This window comes from Camelus bactrianus, chromosome 12 (assembly GCF_048773025.1).
Source record: "Camelus bactrianus isolate YW-2024 breed Bactrian camel chromosome 12, ASM4877302v1, whole genome shotgun sequence".
Classification (NCBI taxonomy): Eukaryota; Metazoa; Chordata; class Mammalia; order Artiodactyla; family Camelidae; genus Camelus; species Camelus bactrianus.
Window position 1 is genome coordinate 21,045,963 of NC_133550.1, and position 18,145 is coordinate 21,064,107.

Genomic DNA, 18,145 nt, shown 5'->3' on the forward strand with positions numbered 1-18,145 from the left:
TTCATAATCTTTTATTATATAACACTTAGAGTCCGCTTCAGGTAGAAAGTGGGGCTGGCTATAACATCCATGTTTTCAGTGGAGAATGTCAACATAGACTCAATTTCAAAATAGTGATTGACACCATTTTAACATACATTGCCTTTCTCGGGAAACTAGGTGGATAGAGTTACTTCTATTTTGTTATACAAGTCACAGAACTGAGGTTTGAGATACGAAGTGGCTGGCCTGAGATTCCATGAGTCAAACCCAGGATTCATACTCAGGCTTTCTTACTACAAATAGCGTCAAACTGATTCTCATATAACGTACGACTAAAGATTGAACAACGGAACATTTTCGTCTTCGTGGAAGTAATTACCAGTGATCCAGTCCTTAAATGAAAATCCAATTTTATTAATAATTGGGAGCAATTCGTTACTAAAATAAATTTTCAATCTTGGCTCTCATTGCCTTGTTCAGTGGTACCTTATTTTGAACTAGTTTTCTAGTTGCCAATGCCAAGGCAATAACTGCAAATGGTTTGGAAAAAGAGTCCAAATGGTTTACATTTTGTGCTTGTTGTTTTTACCCTTTAATAAAAATCTGAGAGTACATTATTGTTTGTGGCTCCAGTACATGTGTTTGCCATATACTTAGAAAAAATATATGAATGAATGTCACAATACTGAAATAAGAACACTTTGGAAATACAATTGTATAAAAATCCTCTGGACATAAAAGTTTTGGCCTAGGAGAGGAAATTGGAACCAGTCACATAATCACTTACTACCTTTCAAAATGGCTTGGGAAATAGAAGATCGTTGCTCCCAGGGATTGGGGACCCCTTTGCCCAAGTGGAAACTAGCTACATTCCTTTTCTTAGTCACCCAAAGAAAGAGTTTGGAATTTGATTGGTATTTCTCATGAATCAAATTGCACTGCCCCTCTGCAGATAGGCAAGTTGCTAAAAATACAGCATGATCTAAATATAATTCTATGAGCCACCTGTTTTGTTAAGTCCTCCAATTCCTTACCAGATTTCTTTCCAAGTTGAAAAAAAAAATTGTTTCCTTAGGAGCCTTTGGGCAAAACTCTAATATTTTTATTATTTGAACAGAAAATCTTCTGCAGTGGGGTGGCTTATAGAAAAATTGATGGAAGCAGAATACTTTTAAGTCCTTCTTTGGTAAATATGGGTAAATCCCTTTGAGGACAAATTATTTTTTCTTGAACTTAGTATTTTAAAACATAAGGTTTTGTTCAAGAAAAGACCTTTGAGTTATAAAGGCAATATTATTAGCAGGCTACAGTGTCCTAGCACTGCTCAAAAGTAGATGATGTCAGAGTCTGGCTATAACTGTATTTACCTCTCACATGAGAGTGCAGGCTGGGCCCACGTGTGGGTTTTATTGGAACATGATAACAGAAGTATCCTACAGTCAGATTTTGATCCAAAAGGAATATAAAAAAATTTCCCAAGGTTTAGATATTTCCAGTATTGCTTGGGAAAACGTGTCATTATTCAAAATAGTTTTGTGATGAGTAACAAGCCACTTGGTGTCTGTTTGTATCTTTTACCAGGATGCTATCACATTTCCCCTCTTCAGCATACTTTTTAGAAAAGGCAGAAAGTGATTTTGTCCACGGGTCCTTTACTTAGGTTTCAAAAACCGTCTTTGTTACTTCTATGTGTAGTTAATTATTTTTCTGGGATAGCCAAGAAAGCTGGAATTTTGATATGTATTGAAAATAAGTGACTTAGAGTTGCTTTTGGAAAATGAGCCCTGGTAGAATTAATGAAATATGTTAGAGAATAGTAGGCTAGAAAAGTACCCAAGAAATGGATCAATTCTTTACACACACACACACACACACACACGTATATGCATATGTATATGTATATATCTTTTCTATTTTATATACTAGAATTTCAGTATATCTGTTGGAATTTCCTGAACTTTTAAGCTTTTTAAAAATGTGTAATCCTAATATATTAGTACATCATGTCACCAAGAGTGCCTAAACATTTTACTTTTCAGCATTGAAAGAAAACACAATCACGTAACTGTATCTCAGAAAAGTCCCTAAACTAACGTAACTTCAGACTATTAAGGAAAAAAATAAAAGATTACTAAAGGGTATGTGGAGGAAAAATCAGATATTTTACCATGCTACAAAATGTTTACTTCTACAGATTGGGTGCCTGCTATGTCTCAAGCCACGTTTTAGGGTTTGGAACTGTAAAAACAGTGAAGGAGATGTTGATGTGGTCATAACTATGAACGTAAAGAGAAATTTATGGCTATAATTGCCATAATCATTTAAATGGCTTTAGTGATCATTCAGTTAAAATCATGATTTACATATGGCATTTGCAATGACATATTTAAAGCAGCAACTTCAAAGTTATTGTCTCTAATAACTTTAGAGTTAGATAACTTTCATAACTCTAATAACTCTATTTAAAGATAATTATAATTAAGAAATGGAAATGAAGCCTCATTCACTAAAACTGCGCCGATCATAGCAGGCATAATTCAGCAATTCATTACTGAATTGGTTCTGCACAGAAATAGGCTTTTCTCTGTGGAAAACTGCCCCGTTTTACGTGTAGAGAAACATGTATCTGTGTGTTTGGAGGCGAGATGAGTGCTTTTCAGTGTCAGGGCTACTGAGTGCAGCCAGCCCCTGCCTGTGTCCTCTGTGGGCCCAGCTGCAGCCTCACCGTTCTCTGTCATGTGAACCTGCCAAGCTTTCCCCCATCGCTGGGCCTTTCATTCGCTGCTCCTTCTGTTTGCAAGGTTCTCCCAGAGTTTTCCGTGGCTACGTCCTCATGATTCTAGTCTCAGCCCGGAGTGCCTCCTCACCCCATCCTCTGGGATTCTCCGTCTCCCCGCCTTGTTCTATTTTCTTTATTGCACTTGATTACCACCAGGCATATTGTATCTTTCTCATCTGTCTTTTCCCACATAAGTATGAATCCTTTGAAGGCAGGGATTTTGTCACATTCCCCTCTGTATCGCCAGCCCCTAGAGCTGTGCCTGGCACACAGTATACGTGTTCATTAAACATTTGTCCACTGTTTTGTCGGATTTATCAAAATCGGTATGTGATCGCTGGCACAATTCACCAGGTTACGGCACGAGTTGTGGAGTCAGGATAGCTGGGTTCCCATCTTGGTCCTGTCACTTGCTGGACGTAAGACTTGGACAAGGTGCTTTACCTCTCTGTGCCTCATTTGTCTTGCCTGTAAAGTGGGGATAATAATTACTTACCTCAGAATTATTAGGTCAAAGTGAATTATAAATGTGTATGAACGATGTCTGCTGTATCTCTTGGCGTTAGCTATTACTATTATGACAAACGCCTACCCTGGTTGACGTAGCCTCATCAGACTAGAGAAAGAGATCTATCTATGAACACTGACTATTTGAAGGGTTCTTCCCACTCTCTTGACAGCCAGCAGGTGCAAGTTCTTTTTGTTTTGTCCCTTGCTGGCTAAAGCATCGCTGGCTGTCTCAGCACCTGCACAAAGGTATTATTTAATCTTCTGAAGTTAATGCTTTGACTCCTTTTCCTCCTTCCACTTCTCTTCGTACCTGTTAATAATTCACCAACAGAACCCTGCTCAGAATGTTTTCAAGTGCCTAAGATAAAATACCAAATAAACTGATTATCTTGAAATAGTTATCAAGATATTAAAAATAGCTGTGTAACTTTTTACCTATTAACACATTAAATAAGATTTCATGGCAGATCTAAGAACGGTCTTAATACTGTTGGGCACAGACAATATTCTGAGATCTCAAACATCCTCATGTGATGAAAGTATCTGCTCTCCACTGGTAACGTCACGGGGATTTGCTGCCTACATTCACAGTTGAAGAGAACTCTATACATTTCAGTTACAGATTAGTGGTAATAAAGGTGCAGTTTCTTCCTTGCCGGCGGATTACAACATCCCTGCATCCCAGGGTCCCCGTGTTCTAGCTCCAGTCTGTGTGTCCAGATGTGTCCTGTCTCTGCTCAACATAAGCTGAGTTTACAAAGGGTGGGAAACAATTGCTTTCTTGGTTTAACAGATATTTCCTGTGTACCATGCCTGCTGTGTGATAGGTACTGTGCTAGGCAATGCAGATTCACGGCTAGGTCTCTGCCTATTTATATAGGTCTCTGCCTGTATAAACACAACATATAATTAATGCTCTGGAGACATCAAACAGTAAAATACTCTCAAGAAGTAATATATTTTCAGATTAGGGGTGGGGATGTGGTTAACTAGCTAGCTGGTCAGGAAAAGCTTTCTGGGTGGTTGCTATTTTAAGCTGAGATTTGGATGAGATGGAACCAGCGGAGCAGAGAGGGATGAGGCAGGAGAACGAGGTGAAGGTGGGAACTGAGGATGTTTCAGTCAAGGGGAACAGCGTGTATGAAGGACCTGGGGTGAGCAGGATGTGGTGCCTGGTCCATCCTGAAGCCGCTTACTTTCTCCACCTCCGCTTATATTTTCCATTGAAGGGTTTCTGATGAGTCCTTCTAGAGTTTCTTTAGTAGCAACTAGGCCAATAGAGATATTTGGTTTTTTCCTTCCTTTACACAAATGGTAGAACCCGATGCATCCTGCTTTACAGTTTTATATCTTGGCCTCATAATTGTATTGGAGGTCTTTCCATATCATTGCGTAGACTGTTTATTCTTTTTTGTCTATAACCACAAGGCATTCCATTGGATGGCTGTACCATAGTTTACGTAAATATTCTCTATCAATGGACTGTTGAATTGGTTCCAATACTTTGCTATTCAAAATAGTGCTATAGTTAATAACTGTAATACTAATAATTATTGTGTTATCTCACCTGTGTGGAAATGTATGGTGTCTGTAGGGGAGATTTTCAGAATGGGAATTGCTGTCTCAAAGGGCAGACACGTTTGTAACTGCAGTAAATACCCCGAACTTCCTTTGTCTTGTGGGTGCAGTAGTTTGCATTTTCAACAGCGGTGGAGGAGAGTGCCTGTTTTCCCACAGGCACACATTTGAAGTATGTTATAGAACTTTTAGATCTTTGCCAATCTCATGAGTGAAAACGGCTTCTCAATTTAGTATTAATTGCTGTTCTTCCTGGGTGACGTTTAACTTTTTTTAAAATGGGCTTCTGAGTCGTGGTTAGAATGACCTTCCCTATTCCAAAGCTGTGAAAAAATTCTCTCATATCGTCTTCTAGTGCTGTTGTGGTTTTACTTCAAAAGTCTGCATCATTGATCCTTGGGAATTTATCCTGGGTGAGATGCAGCAAAATTATCTTGTCCAGGTGTCTGCCCCCATGCTGCAATACTATTAAATAAATATTTTCTTTCCTCACGGGTTCGAGATGCAATCTATGTACTAATGATATTAAGTCCACTGATTTAGGGTTTCTTGCTCACCTTTCTGTTTGGGTCACTGGTCCATTGACCGCTTCATTGTGCTGGAGCTGGAGTACCTCACTAATGTGGCTGTGTAACATTTTAATATCTTGTAGCCCTAATCCCACCTCATTGTTTCCTTATTATTGTCTGGGCTATTTTTATTTTTCCACATGTACTTTAGAAACAACTTAACATGTTAAAAAAACCTGTTGGTGTTTTTAAAAATTGGAATCTTGTTATATTCAGGTACATGGCCAGTGGTTTCACTTGTTTAATTCTCTTTCAAGGTTCCCTAGGAGGGCTTTGCCATTTTACAGGGGTCTTACAGATCGGTTTTCATCCTTAGTATTTAACCTTTTTATTTGTAAAGCAGATCGTTTCTTCCATAGCTTCTAATTTTTTTTCATACATATGCAAACAGTTGAAGCCTGTGTCTTTGCTCACGGAGCTCACTTAGTTTTTATAGTGTTTTCTCAGTTCTTATTTGTTAAGGTATATGCTGATAGCACCTGTGAAGATGACAGTTTTAACTCCTCCTTCCAATTTTTTGTCTCTAACCTTTTACCTGATTCTTTTGTCTAGGACAGGTGATACTGGGCATCCTTGTGCCTCGCATGTATCTTTGTTATGCGTGGTGGTGTCTCTGGGCTGGGATGGAGTGTATCTTATTGAGGGAGCATCCATCTATTTATATTGATATTTAAGAGCAAGAATGTTTGTGGAAAAGAACATGTGATTTTTCCCCCCATTTGTTTAAGTGAGTGTGGTGAATTAGGGTTCCCAATACTGAGCCATACTTAGCAATCTTCTGATAAACTCCACCTCATCGTGTGTTTTCACACTTTGCTGAATTTTGTTTGCTAATACAATTTGGGGCTTTCAGCTTGATATTCGTATGTGAGCTTGTCCTATATTTGATTTTTTATTGTTGTTTTGCTTTGGTGAGCTCTTTCTCAGGTTTTGCTGTATGTTTATACTAGCTTCATAAAAATAACTTGGATTTAAAAAAAATATTTTAGAACAGTTCAAATAACAGTGGAATTATCTGCCCTTTCATGGTTTGCTGGAATTCCTCTGTGAGATCATCAAGGCCGGGAGTTTTTGTGATGGAACGCTGACATCTTTTTCTGTTGTTTGGTAGAAAACGGCTCTGTTTGGGTTTTTAACATTTCTGGAGTCAGTTTAGTAAATCTTATTTCCCCAGAAGATGATCTTTATTGTAAATTCTCCCTCTCACTGTCTGCTTCTCCCCTTCTCAGGCATTGGCATCTCGTAATCTTTCTCTTCCAACTACTGTACCATCACTGTCACTGTAATTCATGTTTTGTTACCTCTCTTCTGGGCTATAGCCTCTGTTTTCTACAAGCAGATCTGCTCATATTTTAACACACAGTGTCAGTAGATTAAATTCCATAGCTTACAGTCTTATTCATTCATTTAATGTATGCTATCCAATGTCTGGTATGTGGCAGAAGAGAGTGCAGGGAAAGCTCTGCTCTCATGGACTTATATTTTAGTGGATAGTATCAGACAAGTAACGAATATAAATAAAAATCTATCAGGTAGTGATAAGTGTTATGGAGAAAAATGAAACTGCATAGTGGGGATAGAGATGGGAGGCTGGGTAACATCTATTATACAGGGTCGTGAATGAGCAGAGACCTGAAACAAGTGACAGACAGAGCTAGCAGGGACAAGTGCTTGAGGCAGGTTCAGTAAGTGCAAAGGTCCTGAGGCAGGAGAATACTTGTCATGTTTGAAGAATAGTGACAATGTCAGGAAGGGAGCTCTCTAGAACGAGCCAAGGTGGAATGGGGGAAGATGAAGTCAGAACTGTCAGGTGTCTGTGTGCTGGGAGGGGCGGGGTGGTGGGAAGTGGGCAGATCACGCAGGGCATTGCAGACCATTGTCAGTCGTTTAGAACTTATTGAGCGATGTGAAAAGTCACAGTACCTTTTGTTTTTGTTTTTGTTTGTTTTTTGTTTTGAGAGCAACAAGCGCTAGACTTAAGAAAAATTACTGTTACTCCTCTGTAGAGACTTGACTATAGAGGGCTATTGATTTAGTTTAGGAAGGAGAGAGAGTTAGTTTCCATCATGGCCGCAGTGGTACAGTTCAGGAGAAGGGGTTGGATTTCAGTTATACCTTGAAGGTTGAGCCTTCAGGATTTGCAGATGAATTGAATGTGGCATTTGAGAGAGCCACCCTTGATTTCTCTCTAAGGATTTTTGACCTAAGCAATCTGAATAATAGTGTTGCCATTTACTGAAAGGGGGAGCACTGAAGACATAGCAGGTCTGCACTGAAAGTCAAGTTTGGCATTGGACATGTTGAGGTTGAGGGTGCTACTATTGCTCTAAGTGGAGATGCCAAAAAGCAAGTTGGATGTTGGATTCTGGAATACAGGAGACAGGCCTTTGTGAAAATTCTTCGATGGCTCACCATTGCTTACAAATTTTAAATTGCTAACATCACATTCAAGATCTTTTATCTGACCCCAGCCTTCCTTTGAAGTCTTGTCTCACACTATTACCTTAAACAGACTAAGGCAACAGGCTTTCTTAGTTCCAGAATGTGCTAGGCTTTTGGCCATTTTGGTGCCGTTGCCAATGCCATTCTTTATACCCAGAACACCTGTCATTTCAGCTCTGTTGACTGGAATCCTAGCCAGTCTCCGTGACTTTCTACACAAGGGGGAGTAGCAAGCCAGGAAGGGAAAGGTCATGTTCTTTTGATGACCTTTAGTGAACGAACCCCTGGCCGAGTGCTCAGCCTGCTTACTCCACTTAGTGATGGGAGAAACTGAGTTTTTGTTTTCTTTATTTCCAGATGGGAACATTTAAAGCACATGATGGCGAATATTTCTTAGAACCTATAGTAAAGGCAGATGGGAGTGAACTTGAAGATGATCATAACAAGCCACATCTTATCTACAGACAGGAATTCAAGAGAAACTTTTTTCTGCAGTCTCACAAACCTTGTGAAGTTTCAGGTAAACTCTTTATGGTAAAATTAGGATACCTCTAAAATCTTTTTTTAGGTTAAAATTTTTGTTTTCCTTAAATATTGACATGTATGATATTTTAAACAAATTTTCTTGACCTGGAAGGATCCATTAGAAATTATCTGTAGGAAATTTTTTTGTAGACTAAATCTAAATCCAAAAAAGTGTTCAGTAGGATTGACCCTTGAACAGCGTGGGAGTTGGAGGTACTGACCACCTCGCAACACAATGGAAAATCCACATTTAACTTTACAGTTGGTCCCCCTTATACACAGTTCCACATCCATGGATTCAACCAACCACAGATCCTGTACTAATGTAGTACGAATTTAGTGAAAAAAATTCACGTGTAAGTAGATCCGTGCAATAACCTGTGTTAATCCAGTGTCCACTGTATATGAGATTTGTAGCAAAAAATCGGAAAAGTTTTACTCCAACCTGTTAGTCAAAGTAGTATGACTTTTCTAAGCAGAATTTTATTTTTTAAACTTTTTTATTTCTTTTTTTTTCCTGATGGAATCTTAAATAGTGGGTTTGAAAAGAATCAGGATATTTGCATAGTCTTAAAGCATCTCCCCGAAAACATTTATTTATTTGTTTTTAAGTTTTTAATTTAATTTTTATTTATTTATTTATAATTTTTAAATTGAAGTATAGTTGATTTATAATGCATGTCAGTTTTCAAGTGTACAACAAAATGTTCAATTATACAACGAAGTGTTCAATTATACATATATATATTTATTCTTTTTCAAATTCTTTTCCATTATAGGTTGTTATAAGATATTGAATATAATTCTCTGTGCTATACAGTAGGACCTTGTTGTTTATCTATTTTGTGTATAGAGTAATTTGCATCTGCTAATCCCAAACTCCTAATTCATACCTCCCCTCCCCTTCCTCTTTGGTAATCATAGTTTGTTTTCTATGTCTGTGAGTCTATTTCTGGTTTATAAATAAGTTCATTTGTATTATTATTTTTTTAGATTCTACATATAAGTAGTATCATATGATATTTGTCTTTCTTTGTCTGACATTTCATTTAATATGATAATCTCTAGGTGCATCCATGTTGCTGCAAATGGCATTATTTCATTCCTTTTTATGACTGAGTAATATTCCACTGTGTATCTATCTCTATGTCTATCTATCTATCTATCTATCTATCTATCTATCTATCTATCTACACACACACATGTCTTCTCTATCCATTCACTTGTCAATAAGCATTTAGGTTCTGAGCAGAATTTTAGACAACCGTCACGATGCTTAATTTTGAATAATTTTAAATTTATATAAAGGAAACATACTGCAGATAGTCCTCTGGGACTTTTTTGCCCAGCATTACTTCTGAGGTTTGTCTATGCTGGTACATATGGAAGCAGTTCATTTTCATTGCTGAGAATGTCACCACTCACATAGCCACGTTCCCGTTCATGAGCTTTTGGATATTTGCAGTTTTTCACTATTATAAGCAACAAGGCTGTGAAAATTCTTGTCCTCATCTCCTGTGTTTGAGATTCTCCAGAGTATACACACAGATACTAGAGAATTCCACATTGTTTTGCAAGGTGGTTTTTATCAATGTGTACTTCCAGCAATATGTGAGAGAGGTATGTTTCCTCATTTTTTCCTATAAAATTCAGACTCCTGAGGATTTATCATAGATTAGAATCCAGGAATTACTGATTTCTATGAAGTGTAAGTCTGTTGCTGGTAAAATAGTTTTATGTGGCATGGAAGTCGTATTAAGAGTTGTGTCCACATCTGTGCATGAATCTTCACCATATCACTTCATGTCACTCGATGCAGAATGAAGAAAAGCACCTGCAGTTATCATCAAAGTACAAAACCTAGACAAAAGAGTGGGACTAGAAAAGATTTATTTGCGATTGTAGGTGTCCATAAACTCTCGTTCCGACCACGGCCATGCCATCTGTTTTGGGATATAATGATGTGAGGCCTTTGAAGGCTTTCCCTGGGAACGCACTTCTTAACCTTTGCTATTATAAGAGTGCCATTTTGGAGTGGTTCTCACTGTGTCTAAGGCCGTGTTTTAAATCTATTGACATAATAGATGCCTTTCTTATGCTTTTAATATGAGCATAAGGGTTTCATTTTTATGGCTTCAAAGAAAACACAAATGGGTGCAGCTCCACAATGGAACTCTACAGAAGGCAGCCGAGGCCTGTTCTGATCTCCCACTCAGGAGCAGCTCGTTTAATGAGTTGTTTAGCTTCTTAAGAAGAAAGCCACCAAGTAGACACTCTGAATGCATAAATGTTTCAGATAATGATATGCAGGGTTTGGCATTCACAATCAGTGTTCATTATCAGAAAGAGAATGGTTCAAGAAACACCAGGCCCTTCTGTTTAAAAAAGGAGAAAAACAAAACCCAAAATACTTATACTAAATCATTTGTATTATTAAAACTACAAATAAAAAGCAAATGGAAAGCTATAGGACTTAGTTTTCTTTTAATTATGATCTATTTTTTCACAAAGTTTATCTACTAAAATGTTAAAAGTAATATCACTCTTTTCAATTCTTAAATTCCCTACATTTCTAGGTACAATTAACATACATATTTTAATCACTAAAAAAGGCAATCAATTAATGGCCTAAATAATTAGCTGCTAATCCTCATCTTGTTAGTAAAAATGGAGAGTTGTAAATGTAATTAGTAAAATGTTATCAAAGGTTTTTTTTTTCCTCCTTCTCCAGTTCACACATTGCTGTTTAGAAATACTTGCAGGATCTTATCTGTTTTGAAGGTGAACCTTCAATCAGGAGAATTCTTCAAATAGGTGGGCCTAAAGATTTAGCACATGAACCAAAAGGCTCTACTGGAAAAGGAAAAGTCATTTTCCCCCATATTTCTATTGATTTTAATTCATCGTGACCCTAAACCATTGCAATTCATAGTGACTTCAGCCTTGATGAATTAGATTAAGTTGTAAGGCCAGATTTCACCATGTGCCTTGAGGTCCTACAAACCCAGCCACTGTGGATGCCAGGTTCCCAGGTAGATGTTGGACATATTCTAAGTAAAGTCCAGTGGAAATAGCAAAACATGCTCATAAAACCCATGAAGTGAACAAACAGCCCACACATATTGCCACCTCACGCTCCCAAAATTAAAACCCAAGAGGACAATAAGCCTTGAAAAGATGGGCAGGAATGAAGACACCTCTGGATTCCGTTACGTGTGGCTCTGCCATTGCTTATCCTCCAAGGAGGATCAGACCAGGTCTATGTCCCCTGGGGGCCTGGTGAGCCTCCATCCCGTTCTCCCATTGCCCCTCTGTCCCTCCCTTCTCAGTGCCATGGGGTGGGAGCTTGGAGCATCTGTGGAGCAGTGAAACAGAGGGTTTGATGTGAGCAAAGTGAAATGTTCTTCAGCAGATTTTAGATGATGCTGGCCAGCTTTTAAATTTCTGTGCTTTTCCTAATTTTTCCTAAACTTGTTCATTCCTATAGTCTTTCAGCTCCTAATATGTATAAAGGTAGAACTGGGTAAGACTTGAGTCTCTTGTCAGTTAAGTTCTCAAAGCCCAGTGGGTGTAAAAGAACAACAATAAAAAAAATCAGGAAAATTACAAAACTGAACCAAGGCTGCCCACCCTGTGTCAGGAGCAATATGGCGTGCAGTTGACGGGCTCAGCGGCAAAAACTGGCCTGGTTCCACTGAGGAGGTGACATTTAAACCATTTAATCTACATTGTGTGAAGAAGGATTTGTAGATATTTTCTAAGAAAAAGAAAAAGAGGATGGGCTTGTATTAAAACATCCATGGATTGATCTGTTTTATGTAAGTATGGTCAAGGGAGAGACTTGGAGACCACCTTACTTTTGAAAGAAGAATTTGTTACATACAGTCCCCAAGAGAAGGGGACCTGCCACCTGGGCCACATGGAGAAGCGCCCAGGTTGGGCAAAGGCTTTATTTCTACAGCAGTGAGAAGTTGTTACATGGGGGTGTCTCCAGTTAGGCAGGAAGTGAAACAGATCTTGGGGTGTGTGGTTGGAAGGTTTGCAGTGTGATTTCAGTGTTCTCCTTGAAGGCTGGACTGTAGCAGGGATGGGTAAACAGCTTTGGCAGTTAGTTGGGTCCTGTGATTAATACCAAATCATCAATTACAGAATCTGTAACAGTGGGTTGGAACCTGCCTATAGAGAAGAGAGAGTACTATTTGTACCTTCAGTGTCCCGATGGGTGTGGAGAAGACTGTGGGAGGTGGGGGCAGATGAAGCTGTGAAGACACACAGGCAGACAGGAAAGGGCTCTGAGGATTTTGTCGGCTATCCTCTAGGCACTGGGCAAATGCAGAAAGGTTAAAGCAGAGACATCCTATGCTGTGTTACTCAGCTGTCAGTGTTATTTTTAAAGATGATTTTGGATTTGACTGAGAAAAGAGACTGAAGGCAGAAGGACTGAGTCCAAGAAAGCAGCTGTCTTGTCAACAAAGGACTTCCAAGTGTCAAACAAGTAAAGTGTACGTAGGGCATCAATTAAGGATGATTTCCTTAAAGTCCCCTCAATTTTGATGATGTGATAAAGCTTTTCTTGGTGTGTGAATCATCAATTTGGATATTTCTGTGAAAAACATGAGAACTGTTTTCTTAATAAAATTATTATGTTTATACACAGATTATTCCCTTTAAGATAATTCATCAGCCTGTGTTTGGGGAACCCAGATGTCTTCAGTGTCAGCAGAGGCCATAGTTTACCTAGTAATCTGGGCGTCAGGGAGCAGAGTTTACTTCTGGCTCTCTTAATGACTTTGAGAACTTAACCTCCATGGATCTAGAGTAGGTGGTGCATGGCTAATGAATTTGATCTGTTTCCCATGTAAGTCAAGTTTAGGGGTTTCTATCTTAGCTACTTCACAGATACAGAGGCTCAATCTACCAATTTCAAACTTTGATTTGTTACTTTTTCAAAATCCAGAAGTAGTGGGCTCAATAAAACTTTCAAAAGCAGTGCCAATAAGTTTATTTTGTGTAAAAGTTAATTGAGATATTTCATAGGAATTTAAAAATATTTAGCATAACATTTATTCTGAAAAGGATATATGTGGATCTGTTTTGGATATTATTTGTTCTTCCATTGGTCTATTTATCCATCATTATGCCAACACCAAAAAATATAGCTAAAAATTGTCTTTAAAATGTTATTGCTCTATTATAAGTCTTGAGATGTGGTAAAATAAGCCCTTGATTTTATTCAAAATTGTTTTGGTTATCCTTGACCCTTTGCATTTATGTACATATATTTTAGATAATTTCCACAAAAGGAAAAAAAAGGATTTTGATTGGATTTAATTGGATCAATAGATGTTTGGAGCTGTGACATCTTTCTAATATTGTCTTCCAGTCCATCAGTATGGCACATCCGTATATTCTTGCTTAATTTCACATTTAATATTTTAGAAGTTTCTTTGTAGAGATCTTGTGCATTTGTCAACCAGTTTTGACACTATTATAAATGGTATAATTTTAAAAATTTCGTCTAATTATTGTACATAAAAATGCAGGCAATTTTTTATATTAACCTTATACTTAGCAAGTGTATTCATATATTCTAATAGTTTATCTGTTCACTTTTTGATATTGTCTATGGACAGTCATATAAAATGATTTTATTTCTTCCTTTCTAATCTTTCAATTTTTTTTTCTTTTCTTGCCTTATTACATTGGCTAGGATTTCTAGAACAATGTTGAATGGAAATGGCAGTAATAAAAATCCTTGCCTCATCACCAATTTTAGAAGGAAAAGTTTTCAACCTTTTCTGATATGTACAGTGTCTGTTGTGGGTTTTTCTTAGGAAGAAAAATCGATTTTTATATGATTAAGAAAGTTCCCCTAAATTCCTACTTTATTAAGTCCTTTTTATTATGCATGTGTATTGAATTTTATCAAAACATTTACTTATGCATGCACCAAGGTGATTATATTTTCCTCCTTTGTTTATTTATTTGATTCTTAAATGGCAAGTCTACTTGGCTTCTTACCAGACAAGGTCTGGTAATATTTCTTTTTTTAGTTTCTACATCTATGTTCATGAATGAATTTGGTTTGTAATTTTTCCCTTATTTCATAGAAAAGAGCAAGGAGGATAAGGGCCTATTGAAAAGAATGATTAAAATGATGGTCCATGGAATATAAGCTGTATAATCATTTTGCTTTATTCACTTGATATTCTTTTGGATTTACTCAGCAAGTAAAGGAGAGAAGTAAATAACTCAATAGATTTGTGGAGAGCAATAAATGTAAAGTTTTCTGTCTACATCCCTAAAGTATTACTTCACTAATTATCCAGATAGCTCATTTTACAGTTTTCTTCTGGTCTGCCAAACCTGTAACTTAACTGCAGATCCTTAGTGAAGTAAATTTGAATATTTGGCTCTCTACTGTTTAGTCACTTGGTGCTTTCCTCATGAAGAGGATGCAGGATTCTACTGATTTGCAATTAAAATCTGATTCAAAATTGCAACATTCAAAAGCAGTCCTGCTTAAAGACATTGAGACATGAGACTGGGCTGCACTCACACTGAGTACAAGCGTAGGGGAATCCTGCACAAGGACGGGTCATGTTCTTGGCTGGTCCCAGCCTGCGTTCCACTCTTTGTGAAGATCATTACAGCCAGTGTGAGAGTTGGGCCCATCTCCAGGTCAGCAACAGACGTACTGTTTCATGTGGAGAACATCCAGACCTCTGGACCTACCCAAAAAAGGCTTCTTCCTCGGGCATTTCTTCCTGGAAGAGAACCAGGAAAGTGAAGAGAAGAAACCCCCCTCCCCACTCTGATCTGTCAGTCTGTAGTCCGTGACTTCTTTTGCACGTGCACAGATGTACTGGGCGTTAGAGTTACCTCCTGGCATAAGACTGACAAAAACATTCTTTTAGAAAGTGGTGATTTGTTAAATTCTGAGATGCAGCATAAAATAAACTAACAAAATACCTGCTTGATAATAAGAGTTCAATCTATCGATGATTTCAAAATTTGATTTTTTTTCTCATTTTTGTCAAAAACTAAAAATAGTGGACTTGATAAAAGCTGACAAATCAGTGTGAATGAAAACTGATTCCATAATAAAAATATTAAATATTCCATACTATTAAGATATCACACAGAATGTTTAATTATTAACATTTTAAATTCATTTAATGACTGTCTTCTAATTAGACCTCTAAGTTTTTGAGTGTTATATTTACTTTGGAAAACACCTTTATTAAAAAAATCTTTTAACCTAATATTAAAGGTTAGAAAACTATTTCATATAAGAATTCTATTTTTTCAGTCAAAAGCTGTTTCAGGAATTTTAGAGTCAGGAAGAGTAGATACATAATTTAAGAAATAAATTATAATGACCAGAATAGTATTGGAATAAGGAAATGAGTTAAAGTTTAACCTTAGATTACATTTTAGATTTTTATGTTATAACTTCATTTTCAAAAAATAATCAAGATAAAAATGATAGTTAATCATATAATAGGAAATGCTCAGCTAAGATTTTAACAAATCACTTAGTAATAGTGTGGAAAAATAGAATTATACCAATACTTGAGTTGGTAGAGCAAATAGGACATAGTGCTTTTAAATGATACCTTGAACTAACTTTGCACTTTGGGATGCATTTTAGAATGCTGAGTACTTAAAATTCCCTCAAGACGGTTCTGGAATGATTCCACATGAGGCAGATTGTCAGATGATATGGAGAATCTAGCTCTAGGAGCAACACATGCAAAGTTTGAAAAACAAAGGGAGTTATCTACTATTAAATAATAGTAAGTGGATATGGTTTAGGGAGTGGATCGCCATGAAGGCTTATCTGAAAATAGGAAGCGAAGATTGTGGTGGAATTCTGTACTGTCATCCATTTTAATAGTGTTATGCTATGTTCTAATTTCAGTAGCCACACAGCCTTGCAAAATACACTCACTAATTATCAATGTGATACACAGAGTGTCCAGTGTGAACTCTGAATAACTGATTTTTTTTTTGAAGAATGGAATGTTACATTTCATTTACATGTTCAGTTGCTAGGGTATAAATTTAACTCATTGATAAGATTTTCAAACATCTTTTCAAGCAGTAATGGAGCAAGAGTTTGGAATATCACACTGTTACGTGTATAATTGTCCATCTAAATTCTTCTGACATTTGTGTCGGTGGGTTAGTTTGTCTTAGTCTCATTTTGCTGAGAATTTCTGATAAGGGATAGGATTTGAAGATGTGGAAAGGCATTTCCTAAAATGCCAAGGCAACACCTGTTGCTCTTTTATACCCATCAAATGTAGAGGTTGGGATGCCAAAATTACAGAGGCACAACTGGTGCATATTCCTTCCCACTAAAAAAAAAACCTTAAAGGTTTTGAGTTGATGAATGAATGTGTGCTTGTTTTCAACTCGACCTATGCAAGATTCCTAGATTCCACTTGCTAGGGAAATTGTCTTCTACATCTTTAAGAGCAAGCCCCATGACTTGACTTCTTGAGAATGTAGAAGAAGAAAGAGTATTTGCTTTGTAATACTTGACCAGTTGCCCTTTTCCTTGTCAGCACACAAAGCAGAAGGGACTTGAATTTCTTGCCGGGTACAGGATTAATGAGCGTAATTTGGGGATTTCCAGTACCCTCTTAGTTTTTTTCTCTCAGGGCCACTAGAGTAAAAGGACGGTACCGGATGGGTCTCAAGTCTGCAAGGTAGGGCTTGGCTCAACTCTGTGATTCTGTCATGCAGGGAAGACTAGATCCAATATTTTCATGAATATGACTTGCTGGTTCCTCTTTTAATTTTGTAGGAGGCAGCGTTTTCCATTATGACCCTGGTTACTAAATTCTTAACATTCTGCATGTATTACCCACATCTGACATTTAGAAGAGTCATGTGATGTGGAATTCAGATGTAATAATTGATTTTGAGGAAATATGAATTCATCTCTTTGTTATGCTCCTTATTTAGCTGGTGGCTGTTGAAATTTTATGTAACCTGTGTCACATGTCTCTGTTTTAAAAAGTGCACCGTTAGTAATAGTAGCTGATTCAGGGATGCAGTGAGGACTAATGATGTAATGACTCTCTTATGTTTCAACTTTTAGCTGGCTACAGGCAAGTCCATAATCTTCTGCACATTTATTACTAGTAGGTAGAGTTCTAATTACTAACTTGTGAACCTCTTTGAAATAAAGTGCTGTAAAATATTTTATAAGCTATATGCTATAATTCTATAATAGTGGCTGAGATTTCAAATATTGTCAAATTAGAGAACTATATAGATTTTATAAGTTTTTATGCTATGGAATACTACTGTTAAAAAAATATGTTCCAAAGTTATATTTATAAGCCTTGTTACCAGGGGCAGTTTACTTGACATTCTTGTTGCTCACTTTTTTTCATATATAAAGTGAAGATAATCATAACACTTAACCTTATAAAGTTGTTAGTAATGAGGTAACTTATGTGAAATGTATAAGAACCTGGTACATAGTAAGCACTCATCAAGTATTATGTTTGCCATTAGTGTTGCTAGTAGTATTAATAAGAAAATGCAGTAGGGTGACAACGTAGGACATATAATTGATCCAAAAATAGTTTAAATCATGAAAAAAATATAATTTAGATTCCACAATATACCTGATGTGATCACCCTTTATCTCAAGGCACACTCAGTTCTTGGAGCTGGGAGTCCTATTTGGTATTTAACAAATAGTTTGAAATGTTGATGGTCTAGAATAAGCTTCATTTGA

The 18,145-nt window shown here is 37.1% G+C and overlaps 1 protein-coding gene across 2 annotated transcripts in view; it reads left to right on the forward strand.

Annotated features, from left to right (window-relative positions):
- ADAMTS20 (ADAM metallopeptidase with thrombospondin type 1 motif 20) overlaps positions 1 to 18,145 on the forward strand; it is a 134,983-nt gene that overhangs the window by 10,647 nt on the left and 106,191 nt on the right. For both annotated transcript variants that reach the window (XM_074374995.1, XM_074374996.1), the window contains exon 3: positions 8,218 to 8,380. In XM_074374995.1, coding sequence (XP_074231096.1) covers positions 8,218 to 8,380 — 163 coding nt within the window. The remainder of the gene's footprint in view (positions 1 to 8,217; positions 8,381 to 18,145) is intronic.